This window comes from Brachycentrus maculatus, unplaced genomic scaffold (genome assembly GCF_059751285.1).
Source record: "Brachycentrus maculatus isolate JH-2025_06_01 unplaced genomic scaffold, ASM5975128v1 h1tg000297l, whole genome shotgun sequence".
Taxonomy (NCBI): Eukaryota; Metazoa; Arthropoda; class Insecta; order Trichoptera; family Brachycentridae; genus Brachycentrus; species Brachycentrus maculatus.
In genome coordinates, this window is record NW_028281048.1 from 103,308 (window position 1) to 118,166 (window position 14,859).

General features: G+C 31.5%; 1 protein-coding gene across 1 annotated transcript in view; it reads right to left on the minus strand.

Annotated features, from left to right (window-relative positions):
- Oamb (Octopamine receptor in mushroom bodies) overlaps positions 1 to 14,859 on the minus strand; it is a 98,547-nt gene that overhangs the window by 79,494 nt on the left and 4,194 nt on the right. Inside the window, exon 2 of the mRNA XM_088267471.1 lies at positions 3,601 to 3,837. Within this exon, the coding sequence (XP_088123597.1) occupies positions 3,601 to 3,837 (237 nt within the window). The remainder of the gene's footprint in view (positions 1 to 3,600; positions 3,838 to 14,859) is intronic.

The following is a 14,859-nucleotide window of genomic DNA, read 5'->3' on the forward strand; positions in this document are numbered from 1 at the left end:
ATAATATCCTGAGAGAACCAACTTAAATAATTGTATATATCAATTGCAGCACTTATCATAACCTATATGTACAAACAAAATCAAATTACAGTATATAATTTACTTTTTGACGCAAAAAAATTGTAACACGTCTTACTCGCTCTACTGTCAGTCGAGAACTGAGGTTTGAGGATTAATCTGTCTAATATCGTAGCGTTCATGTTGGGTAATTTTTTATTTTTTTTTGTAACAATAGTTTGGGCTGGAGGACGATTGTCCCATTCATCCTCTGTCCCACTCATGGGCACTCTCCCCTACTTTACACTACAGTAGATGTTGTACGTGCTTTTTATATTTCAATCATTTTTTTACATTTCTATCTTATATAATTGTTTTTTTTTTGTTAAATTCCGTGTAATTCCGTGTAGTGCCCAAACACCTTAACGGTATATAAATATGTTACGGAATGCATATATCGTAGTAGTACAGGAGAAAGTGACCAACTGACAAAACGTAAAATGTTCAGGAGGGCCATTTAAGTCACTTTTGCTTGGCAAGAAGATAAACATCAATGCAGTTAGTCATTTTTAACCAGTTAATATATTATACTTCCAGGTTTTAAAACACTTTGGGATTTTTTCAAGGCAATATTAAGCTAGAAAGATATCAAATAGTGCACTTGGTCACTTTCTCCTGTATGACTACGATATTAATGATTTTAAGCAAAATCAGTATTTACCAAGCGAAATAAACATTAAGTTAGTTGAAAAAAGAAGCAGAGGACGACCGAGGAAAACTTGGCACAATCAGGTATGTCAAATACTTGAAAGCGGCCGGGTCAGGAGTCGTAATAATCGTCGAGTATGTATGAGGAGATGCATGAATGTAGAAGAGGCAAATAATGTTTGCAAAGACAGAGTGGTGTGGCGTTCGATTATCTCTGCCTACCCCGCGGTATGCGGCGTGATGGTTAGTTTGTCAGTAAGTTAAATTAAGATTTTATTTTAGATTAAATCCATTAATCTTTACCAATATTATCATGATTTATTTTATCAATTAGCTCACCCAGGGTAAAAAGCAATTTGAAATTCCGGTCACACATTTCTGTCTTCGGTGGATGGAAATTATTTGGGTTGTAGTTTGTGGAGTGATTTTACCTCTGTAAATTCTTAATCCATACGTGCTCCTGAATATCGAAGAGGAATTTAGATTCTCAACCCGCTATTATACAATGAGGCTGTGCAATGACGACCTTCGTTAATGGCTCTTTTAAATGGACTAAACTTTTAATAGAAATCTAGAGGACATTTACCCTAGAAAACAAAACTATATTTTTTAGATGCAATGCCATTTGTGGATTGCACAATACTGACATATCGCTCACTCCTTTCAACAACGTCATTTATCAAAAAACTTGATTTTTCAAGAGATAGTTTTTAAAGTTCAAAAATGTAATAAAATGTATTAGAAATAAATACCAAGCCACTTTTTGAACTTTTTACTGGGCAACAGATCTTTTAAGGTAAAACCTGAATGTTTTTTCTCCATTTGAAAAATAAAAAGTTTATTCAAAAAAATAATTAAACAATACGTTTTCTTCAAAATGCAAAAACAAAATTATAATAAAAACCATCAAAAATTTATTCAAAATGAATGTTTAATAATGGACAGAATGCTTAACGCTCACAACTGTAAAGTGATCACTTGATCCAGCTAAATGCATCGTTTTGCTGCACATATGTCTAAGAGATTGTCTTTGATGATAAATTATAAGATCACTTATTTTTCAAGAGACTTCAAAAATATGATAACGAATGCCTAGTTTAAAACATTTTGAGTGTGTCCAAATACTTGTTCACAAAATCTGGATTATCTCCAATTACAGGAGTTATTTTCATATCATTTTTCGAAAAAAAATATTAAATGGTATTTTCTGGCGTTTCTCATGTGTGCGATTATAATCCAGGATTCGGACCTCACATATTAATATAAGAGTTTCTGTTTAATAAAAAGCTTCTTTACATCTCACCAAAATATGTCTCTAGTGAAGTTCTAGTGATTCAAGAACAAGGTTTCTAAATTGGTTCATATATATATAGAACTTCCAAGAATTTGAGTAGTGTGGTTGTCAATAATGGGTAGAATTGGTGAATGTTACACGTGTGTAAAGTGATTACTTAAAGCAGCCTATGACGGTCGTCAGCCCCGTAAATGCCCAGACTTCCAAATTCTTCTTCTTCTTTGATGAGATGTCAAAAAATAATATGAATGCCTAGTTCATAGATGAATAAATGTTTTTCAGAATAGATTTTCAGGAGGATTAAGAGAAATGACGAGCAACGCAAATTGTTCCCTGAAAATCGATACATAGTGAAACCTTTTTAGGTCACTGTCCATCAACTTTACAATTGTTAGTAGAGTGGACAGTGCAGTGAGTGGTTAGGGTTGATTTCAGCCCGGCTGTAATAACAGGTAACAGTAATAATGGAATAACGTATGGAGCACGTGAGGTATGCACGATATTCGGCATGTTTCAACACACAAACACGTAACGACATATCATAACAAATAAAAACATAACATATTGTTAAAATAAAATTAAATGCATTTATAAAAGCTTAGCTTAAGGGTCGAAAAGCTAGTCTACGAAAATGAAAAGAGGAAATATGATATTTAATTTTCTGAATTATATTTTAAATAAGAAATGATAGAATCAAGTAAGGTGTTGAGATGGTTTTGACATGTCGCTCACTCCTTTCAAGAACGCTATAAATTAAAAATCGAAAATTTTCAGATATGCATGTTTTTGGAATGCCAAGAAAATATACTATATCCCAGCAAAAGCGGCATATTTTAAACTTAATATGTACCCGCTACAGGGCAGAAAGTGATGTTTTTGGATTTTGAAGAAAAGGTATTGTTTAATTATTTTTTTAAATATACATAATTTTTTTCATATGGAGAAATAACCTTCAGGTTTTACCTAAAAAGATCTGTTGCACAGTAAAAAGTCCAGTAAGTGGCTTGATATTTATTTTTAATACATTGTATTATATTTTTAAACTTTAAAAACGTTCTCCTGAAAAATCATGTTTTTTGATTTATGACGTTCTTGAAAGGAATGAGCGAAGTAGAATAAGTGAGTGAAAAAAGAACGGTTAAACATAATTTTTTGGTAAATGCAGTTGGAAAAAGAAAAAAAAAGAAACACCGAGTAAGATTTGGCAAGATCAAGTATACTTGATGTTTTATTTATTGTTTCGGTATTGACTTTGTGGTAAGACATGATGAATTGTAAAAGATAAAACACTTGTTTTTTTACCACTTGAGTTTATTTTACTATGACAACTAGTTTCAGAAGCTATGCTTCCATCTTCAGGTCTAAATGTAAACTAAAAACCTTTATAATTAAAATATAACTTAGTTTTAAAATCACTATTAGTTTAAAGTGATTTTAAAACAAAGTCACATTTTAATTATAAATTGGAAAATCGCAAAGTTAGTGCTTCAAATATAAATTATGTTAATTTTTTTCTTAAGAATGTTTATATGTTCTATTTTTTTTAGTTTAATTTATTGATTGTTAATTGGTTTATCGAAAAAATGGAATAGTCCTCCTACCTCTCTGTCCTTCCATCCCACTAAGGGCGGGAAGCAGATGACGAAGGACAGCACCCATAGCGCCGCGATGAGCGCCTTGGCGCGCCGTCGCGACATGAGCGAGGGGTAGCTGACGGGGCGCGCCACCGCCACGTAGCGGTCCAGCGAGATCGCGCACAGGTTCAGGATGGAGGCCGTGCACATCCACACGTCCACGGCCAGCCAGATTGAGCACCACGCGTCGCCGAATATCCACACCTGATGACAAAAAAAACAAACACATGAACGCTTGTGCACACAAAAAATTGTCACAATTTTTTTGTATGCGTTTTATCAGCAATAAAATACAACATTTTGAGTGTGTCCAAATACTTGTTCACACATCTGGATTATTTCCAATAATCTTTTTTTTTCAGACACTTATCCGCACCCCAATGGTGCATAGGGCACTGCATTATATAAAAACAGTGTTGTCTCGATCGTTAACACACGAAGAAAAGGTGATTAGCCTTCCGTTTCAGGTACCAGTCCAGGGTAATATTGAATATTAGAGTGATAAAATCACTTATACTTATTTGACCCCCCCTGGGAATCGAACCCGGGACCTCCAGAACGGTAGCCGAGCGTGCTGACCATTACACTACGGAGGCGGACTAATATCTCCAATTATAGGAGTTATTTATCTTTTTTTAAATAATATGATAAATAACTCCTATAATTAGAGATAATCCAGATTTGTGAACAAGTATTTGGACGCACTCAAAATGTTGTAAATAACTGGTCAAATTATAAGCTAAAATAATAAAAATAAAAATGATGTTTTCTAGAGTTTCTCATGTATGTGTTTATAATCCAGGAAATAATCGTCGGGTATGTATAAGGAGATGCATTAATATGTATGAAGTGAAGAATGTTGGTAAAGACAGTGTGGCGTTCTATTCTATCTGCATATCTCTGCAAGGAAGCGGCGTGATAATTAGCTTCATAGTTTGTCATTATTGAAGAAGATACCGTGACATTCAACATCGTTCAATATTTCCATTTTATAACAAAGTTATTTTCTAAGCAGCCTGTATAGAAAAATAATAAGTGTAGAATGTACATAGTTGTATGGTAAATGTTCAAAGGATTCTCAGAAGAGTGAAAAGGTTTGTAAATTTTCGACGAGATAATTACATATTTTCAATTAAATATTAAATTAATATTGTGCAACAGAAGCCAAACAAATTTCAAACATAAAATAATTTACTCTGTGGTATAAGTATGTAAATTAACTAACCCTAAAAAAACACTGAATATTAATTATTATTTGTTCCACGCATGGGTGAGATCAAAACCCCTTTGAATCTGTAATTTTACATTGTAAATTAATTAAAATTCTTTCCTTTGAGAGTTAGAATATTAAATTAAATTATACACGGCACAAGTACAAGTTTTGATCGTTAACCTTTGTAAATCAATTTAATTGTATAGGTGTCTCAAATGATACTAAGCCCAAGCATTCCAGGGCTTAAGACCCGGCATTTAGCCGGGTTAATTGATTACTTTATACACATGTGTGACGTTCACCATTCTACCCAATACTTAACATCCATGTTGATATTTTGATGGATACATAAATGTTTTTTTTTTCAAAGGTATAACTTGCAAAGCCTCTACTTTAAGAGGCTTGTTTGAAGGTAGAATAGTAAGGATGGGGAAGGTAAATGTAAAAATTTACCAATTGACTAATTAAAAATAAATGTTTCTGTTTTTTTTTTTCATTTAGACGGAATCGAACCTGCGACGCCAGTTTCGCAGTCGAACGTCTTCCCAACTACGCCACGACGCTTGATGTTAGATTTCTTTCGTATATTAGTTAGAAAAATGAAAGAAGCTAAATTTTGAGTATGAGTTGTTAGTTATGTCATAAGTCAACTTTTATCACATAACTTAGAAAAAAACTACTAGGTTTGCCACAGAGGTAGGCAGAAAGGAAAGTATACTGCGCATATTGTTATTTTTTGAGATTATATTTTTTACAGTTAATTCAAACCCCATTTGGTCATTTGAGAGATGACCGGCGTTTCTACATCATATCGTTTACAAACCATTAATGGAGCTTTTTCACAAAATATGATATTTTGAGCAACGAGTGTTCTCAAAAAAGTAATTGCAATTTTAAATGAACAGATCGTATTAAAAAATAATGTTGGATACAATTTTGCACCGAGAACGCCATATTCGTGCTATTTCGACGGATTCGAAATAAGTCAGCCAATTTTACTGAAGTATTTCTATGCTTTTTACTAACTAACTTACTAAACATCACGGCTGCCTCAGGCCGTGATGTTTAGGTAGCAGGGGTAGACAGAGAGAATAGAACGCCATGCCACTTTTTGAAAATAATCTTCGCCTCTTCTATATTCATGCATCTCCTCGTACATAGCCGACGATTATTCCGACTTGTGATCAGTCATAGGAAATACATATTAGCAAAAGCTAAGCTGGCAGTACACAGTAACCCTAACGTATGGAAACGACACACGAAGTCGGCAAAAGAAGGATGAAAGTAGACTGAATGCAGTCGAAATGCGATCCCACAGACAAATGTGCGGCAAAACGATTTATGATTGATCTTAGAATGGTGAAATATTATATAAATGCCAAGTGCATGGCTTTTGAAGATGTCATTTTTTTTCTTCATTGACATTTTGATAAGATTGGAAAACATATTTATTTGGTACTTTTCAAACTTATTTGCATGTTTAGCCTTGTAATGCAGTTTAATGTAATACATTTTCAAGATAGAAACAAACAAAGAATCATTGCATATCAGGTATGTTGGTTTTGTTTTAAATTCCACGAAAAAATAGTTTGTATTCCATCCGTATTAAAAAACTTCTCAGTTCTTCTGTTACTCTTCTCTTCTTTAGTCCAGCGTCTTTACGACTTGACACCATTATGGGTCTTGAAATTGCCAGGATAGTGAAATACTACCCTATATGGAATATTATACAAACTATGCACGATGTTATGTTTTGTTGGTGGTTTTGTGTACACCAAAGGCAAAATGTGTGATTTGCTCCGCGGGCCACGGGTTGGCCACCCTTGCGATACGCCATAAGTGCCCGCTGTCGTGACGTGGCCACATTAGCCCGTGTGGTCGGTAGTCGCGACCACAGATGCCGCCTCCGTAAATCTTCTCCTCCCGGATACTGGTCCCACCACCCTCAACAAAGGCTTGCTTTATCCCATAAATATAAAATACTCTAATATTTACGTAGTATGTTTTATACTAATGCGTCTTGGGAAGCATTTCGATTAAGTAACTCGTTTTGTACGTGATTATATATGATGCGTAAGTGAAAATCTAAAATGATAAGTAAATATACCTACAAGGTAAACGGTTCTAGTGTTTTAATCATATTTTACAATGGTGAATGCCACTATTTCTTGAAATCTATGAAAACACGTGTTTCGATGCATTCCGCATCTTTTCAATTACCGTATGTGAAGCTAAGTATACAGCTTTATTTATTTAATTATTTTTTCAAAACATATTACATACATAAGTCATATATATATAATATTCCCGATTAGTAATTTATGTTTCTCATTTTGGGACATGGGATTAAGGTTAACAAGACTGGAACACAAATAATAAAGTTTCAAAAAAGATTTTTTTTAAATACTAAAACTTATACATGGCAAAATATAAAAACAATAAACAGGTATAATAAATAGGCATAAGAAGCATATTATTTTTTGACATCTCATCAAAGATGAAGAAGAATATGGAATTCTGGGCATTTACGGGGCTGACGACCGTCATTGGCTGGTTTAAGTTATCACTTTACACACGTGTAACATTCACCAATTTTACCCATTATTGACAACCACACTACTCAAATTCTCGGAAGTTCTGTAAATATGAACCAATTTAGAAACCTTGTTCTTGAAACACTAGAACTTCACTAGAGACATCTATTGGTGAGATGTAAAGAAGCTTTTTACTAAGCAGAAACTCTTATATTAGTATGTAAGGTCCGAATCCTGAATTATAATCACACACATGAGAAACGCCAGAAAATAACATTTTCATTTTTATTATTCAAGCTTATAATTTGACCAGACAATTTATTTACAACATTTTGAGTGTGTCCAAATACTTGTTCACAAAATCTGGATTATCTTCAATTACAGGAGTTATTTTCTAACTCCTGTAATTGGAGATAATCCAGATTTTGTGAACAAGTATTTGGACACACTCAAAATGTTGTAAATAAGAAGCATATTTAAAAGCATATTTAAGCTAAGTATAAACTTTAGAGTTATGTTTATGGGACGTTGTAGGGTGAATAGAGGGTAGGATCTTTTATTTTTTTGTGTTTTCTTATTATTATTGTAGCCCGGGAATATAAACAGAAGGGAAAAGGTTTAAGTGATTATCATATTGATAATTGTCAATGTATTTATAAAAAGTTTCACAGATTTTCGTGTCTTTTTACGAAAACTCATTGAAGTATACCTTCGCGCTATGTAATATGTCACTCAAATTATTCAACCAGCACCTCCGCATGAAATAAAATAATTCTTTCAGTTAAATATCTGTTAACTCCAATTTTCATATGAAAAAAGTAATATTTCATACCATCTGTTGCAATAATAGGAGTGCGATATTTAAAAATGAAAATCGAACGATGACCTTCTTTTTACGGATTCCCTGAAAAACCAATTCACCTTTTTAAATCGAATTCAGACCCGTTATGGTATTTTTACGACCAAAATTGGATCACCATTTTACACAGCCGGAAATGAAGCACCATAGCCTAAGACCGGTAAAGATAATTCTTGTTAGTCGGTATTATCTACTCGCAAGTGATTGCTTTTTTCTTAATTTATTGATGATATTATTCGAAATGCGATCTCTCAGAAGAATGTGCGACAAAACGATGTATGATAGATGTTCGAATGGTGAAATAAGGAAAGAAAGCAAAGCTGAGACAAGCATTATCGATAAAATTAAGAAAGGTGTGTTGAGATGGTTTGGACATGTAGAACGAATGAGTGAGGTAAGAACGGTAAAACAAATTTATGAGTCGAATGTAATTGAAAAAAGGAGCAGAGGAAGACCGGAAAAAAACTTGGCACGATCAAGTATGCCAAATACTTGAAAGTGGTCAGGTTACGTGAGGTTCAAGAAAAGAGTCGAAACAATCGGCGGGTATGTATGAGGAGATGCATAAACGTGGAAGAGGCGAAGAATGTTTGCAAGGACAGAGTGGTGTGGGGTTATATTATCTCTGCCTATCCCTGCGGGGAAGCGGCGTGATGGTTAGTTTGTTAGTTTGTTAGTTATTGATAATGATAAAAATATAACCAGAAATAGTATGATTCTGCCTCTAAATGTCTAATGATGGACTCGAAAGATCCATCGGTTGAAGCAACATAACCTAAGACCAGTTAAGATAATTCTTAAAGATCAGTGTTATCAATTCACAAATGATTGCCTTTTTTGTATTAAATTGAGGATGATAATCAAAAAACAAAAAAAAATGATTCTGCCTCTAAATGTTTAAAGATGGATTCGAAAACTTTATGGGTTTAATTTAATTGAACTTTTTAGTCCAATTCTTCTCTTAGAACTTCCATTTGCAAGGCCAAAAATATAGCTCCAAAAACCAAAGATTAGTTAAGAAAACTCGTATAAGTTAGTATCATCTACCCGCAAATAATTGCCATTTTTACATCTCATTATGGATAATTAAAAATAAAAATAAATACTATGATTCTTTATAAAACATGTCGTATTATTTGTATATAAGTATATATATAATAATTTACATATATAAGTACTTGTTAAATCCTAAAGATGACAAGGTTCTTGTCAAAACCGGCTGCAGAAAAAATGTACCAATAAAAAGTGGTTAAAAACAAAGTTGTTTTATTTTATAAAGTTGATAAAATGTGTCAAAGTATTATTGCGAAAAACATTCAAGAAACTATGATTATTATTACTATTCCCTGTAAATGTCTATAGACGGACTCGAAAAATTATTTCGTTGGAACATCCCTTTTCCATCACGTGTTTTAACAAGCGTCACAGCTGTCATCGGATTGAATTTAAGGCAGAATAATTAATCCTGTCGTGTTTTCTTCATCAGTAAAAAACCGTTTCGTTTCTCATTCGAAGTTTTGATTAAATTCCCAAAGTGGAAGACTTCTTGCTGGACTGCGGTGCTATTCTGAATCTGCGTTATATTTCACAATATGTCAGTGATGCCAATTTGAAGAATGAGCATGATTCGTTGACGTCACGGGTTAAATTATAGCAAATTCACAATCCCAGCGGCGTAGTACGAGTAAGTACGAGCAATGTGTTTTATATTGTTTTTTTTCACATTATTTTTTGACATCTCAACAAAGATGAAGAAAAATATGTAAGTCTTAGCATTAACGGGACTTACGGTCGTCATAGAAGAGATAATCTTTATATGTGAATAAGTATTTGGACATATTAAAAATGTTCACATTTTCTTTGTTTGCTCAATAAATGACCAAATGCCAAATTTTTTTAAATCTCTGGCCCCGCTTATTTCCCTCCCTACAGATATCCATCTCATCCTTGCGAGCAGGAACCCATTTGTGTACAGACTGTTAGTTGTTTTTTTTTAATTAAATGGAATAAATTTATAGTTTATCTTTATAATTTATAGTTTATCATATTTTATAATTAAGAAATCAATTAACTTGATATTGGCAAATGCAATGTATTACATGTGCAACGCCATTCTATATTAAAAAAAATATATATTAAAAATGTTGCGTTATACTGAATCATAAATCCGGAATGCGAGAAGTGTGATTGTCAATCATGGATAAAATTGTGAATTATGAATTAAACACTTTTTTTACATATTTACATATTACATTGTTACGACTAGTTTTGGAAGTTAAAGATGCATCGATCTACAATAATATTAAAAAAATATCTATTTATTTAGTTAATTGGCGTTTAATTTGTAGAACTCCATTTTAATTTATGTATTAATTGTTAAATCAAACACTGGTGTTTTTTGTCCACCAAATTGTATTTTAATGTTAAAATACACACAAAAATTTATATTGTGACAACTTTTTCGCCTAGTTATAGCATTTTCAAATAAATGTGAAACAATTGTCACAATATTAACAGTAAAATAAGACTTAGAAGACTCAAAAAATCTGTGTTTGATTCTACAATTAATACATACATATATAATACATATATAATATTAAACCCCTGTTCGTTCAAATCCGTAGATTATATTCAAACCCGTAGATGAAAGCATCTGTAGCTTCTGAAACCAGTTGTTACAATAACATACTAAAGTCGCATATTTATGATTTAATCATGTCTTAGAACAAATTGATTGCAACAACAATAATTAAAATGACAGAATAGTGAGCCTTCAAGAGGTCGTAAGTCCTGTTAATTCCCAGACATTTATATTCTTCATCTTTGTTTAGATATATTTAAAAAAATATACATAAATAACTCCTAAGTGGACACACTAAAAAAGATGTGAATAAGAATAATAAAAATCATAATAAAACCCTTATCCGCACCCCAATGGTGCATAGGGCACTGCGTAGAGTTATCTTGATCGTTTACATATGAAGGAAAGTGATCAGCCCTCCGCTTCAGGTACCAGTCCAGGGTAATATTGAATAAATATTACAGTGAAAAATACACTTATATTTATTTGACCCCCCTGGGAATCGAACCCGCCACCTCCAGAACGGTAGCTGACCATTACACTACGTAGGCGGATAGGTGAATAAGAATAAATTACAAAATATATTAATTTGAGAATTGCGCCCCCAAAGACGGATTCGGCAATGTTCTCCTTACTTGTCGATAGATGATTGCGAAGTGGAATGAAGAGTTAGACTCGAGGATATTTATTTAATACTGAAATAACTTGAAGTCGGTATGACTTGAGGCGCCTCCAGGCGACAGTACACGCGAGCTTTTACTCACAAACAAACGAAGTAAATCCTGTTTCAAGCTGGATTGCGACCTTGTAATTTCAATGATATTTATTTTACCGAGAACTCTATACTTACGAAATATAAATTTCAAACTAACTCACCTCATATTTATAAAATTTGATATGAAAACGTGATTAAAAAACTACATTTCTGCTGAATCAAAAAGCTTCTTTCATCTCACCATAGATTTCGAAATTGAACCATGTGTGTATATATTTATATTTATATATATATATATATATATATATATATATATATATATATATATATATATATATATATATATATATATATATATATATATATATATATATATATATATATATATATATATATATATATATATATATATATATATATATATATATATATATATATATATATATATATATATATATATATATATATATATATATATATATATATATATATATATATATATATATATATATATATATATATATATATATATATATATATATATATATATATATATATATATATGTATATATATATATATATATATATATATATATATATATAAATATATATATTTATATTTATATAAATATATAAATATAAATATATATATATATATATATATATATATATATATATATATATATATATATATATATATATATATATATATATATATATATATATATATATATATATATATATATATATATATATATATATATATACATAAATATATATTTATATATAGGTAGACATATCGCTCACTCCTTTCAACAACGTCATACATCAAAAATCGTCAATTTTCAGTTGTTCATGTTTTCGGAATGATCTTTTTAAATAAACTAAATATTTTTCAAATGGAAAAAAAAACTTTCAGGTTTTACCTAAAAAGATCAGTTGCACAGTAAAAAGTTCAATAAGTGGCTTGATATTGATTTTTATACATTTCGTTATATTTTTAAACTTTAAAAACGATCTCCTGAAAAATCATGTTTTTTGATTTATGACGTTGTTGAAACGATTGACGAAATATATATATAGCTTCCAAGAATTTGAGTAGTGTGGTTATCAGTCGTGGCTATGGGTAGAATTGGTGAATGTTACATGTATGTAAAATGATCACTTTTTAGCAATAATCCCGCCAATGTACTTCATTTTTAATTAAAAAAGAGAAATATTTGTGTTTTTCTTAATTGCACAAACTTTTAATTTTATACATTTTCTGCGAGCCTGAGCGGCTCATTATTAGAAATAGCTATCAAATTGTGGTAGAGTGGGTTCGAACCGAGAAATTCTGACTTTGAACTTCTGAAGAGTCCGCGACACTAACCACGGAACCACAACCCGACACTTTTTGTTATTTATTCTTTCTTTTCTGTACATGAAGTTAAAACAAATAAATGAATCAGTAGAACCACATCATATCGACGGCCCCTACGTAAAATACTCTATCTGCAAATCTGTTAAAGGAGAGAGCTTAGAAGATTTTTTCAACGTATTCTTTTCTATTAATTAACTGTTTTATCTGAAATTTTTAACAAGTATAATACATTCATAAACTCGATAAAATAATGTATTAAACTTTATGCTTTGTCGTTTTTAAACTTTATGCTTTGTAAAAATTAAGTAGTAAGCGCTTTAAGAGTTCAGTTCATTTAAAAAATTCGATGTAGATAGCGTCTTATACGCCTGAAAACTAGGCGTATTTTTTTTTACAACATTTTGAGTGTGTCCAAATACTTGTTCACAAAATCTGGATTATCTCCAATTACAGGAGTTATTTTTATATTATTTTTTGACATCTCATCAAAGATGAAGAAGAATATGGAAGTCTGGGCATTTACGGGGCTGACGACCGTCATCGGCTGGTTTAAGTGATCACTTTACATATGTGTAACATTCACCAATTCTACCCATTATTAACAACCACACTACTCAAATTCTTGGAAGTTCTTTATACATGAACCAATTTAGAAACCTTGTTCTTGAATCACTAGAACTTCACTAGAGACATCTATTGGTGAGATGTAAAGAAGCTTTTTACTAAGCAGAAACTCTTATATTAGTATGTGAGGTCCGAATCCTGGATTATAATCACACACATGAGAAACGCCAGAATTTTTTTTGTTTGTTTATATTTGTAGATAACGGTCAGTTGATAACATGCACCAAATATCTCAAAATTGACAAAAATGTAGTTTGAGCACTTTACGTAGGGCACGTCGATATGAAAGAGAGAGGGGATGTTTTAATCCCAAAGAAACGCAAAGAAACGGGAGGCACCAAAGGAAAAAAGGCTGCTCAAAGCTTTTAGCAATAGTGATGAGGAAATGAAAGTAGAAATGAAAAAATTCTCGCAATTTGTTAAATCAGTCATTTCTCGCAGATTCCCGTTTTCAGTTTGAATTTTGGTCACGTTACGTTACTCCGGATAGGGTGATTGCCACAATTATCGGCACTATACCAATTATTGTCAGGGCGACATAAAAAATATTATAAAATGAATATTGCGTTTTTAACTCCGTAAATTTACTTTTAATGATGTTTGACGTTTGCTCAGTTGTACTTTACTAATTAACTAAATAACAAACACATCGTATCCTAACAGGGTAAGTCAGTGAGAATAGAAAGCCACGCTTATCTGTATTTGCCATTCATCATCGCCTCTTTCACATTCATGCATCTTCTTCTCATACATACCCGCCGATAATTCCGACTCTTTCAAGTATCTGAAATACTTAAGCATTCCAATTTTATTCTCAATGATACCTTATGTTTTTATTCATGTATTCAAATATTAAACTATTGTTAAAGTCAAAATAAAATGATCAAAGTATTTGAAATAAAGCAAATAAATTAACAAACAAACAAACGGTATTTAACAAAGAAATTCATAATCATAATACACGAGGACATAACAAAATACATGTGGTGCCGATAAACACTCCTAAATTTGGAGTAAGGTCCTTAAATTATATTGCCAATACTCAAATTAACCAGCTGCCTGACATATATAAAATAAGACCCATTCGGGGATCCAAAATAAATGATCTGAGAGGGTACTTTATGCATAGATATATAAATGTTGTGATTAGTCATATTTTTTTATTTTGTTTTTACCTTTTGTTTTTTTATATTTTCTTATTTGTTTATTTTTATTCTGCTTCTTACCTTGTGTTTTCTCGTTTATTTCTTTTAAATATACTTTTTGTGCCTATTTATTATACCTATTTATTATTTTTATATTTTGCCATGTATTAGTATTAGTTTTGGTCATTAAAA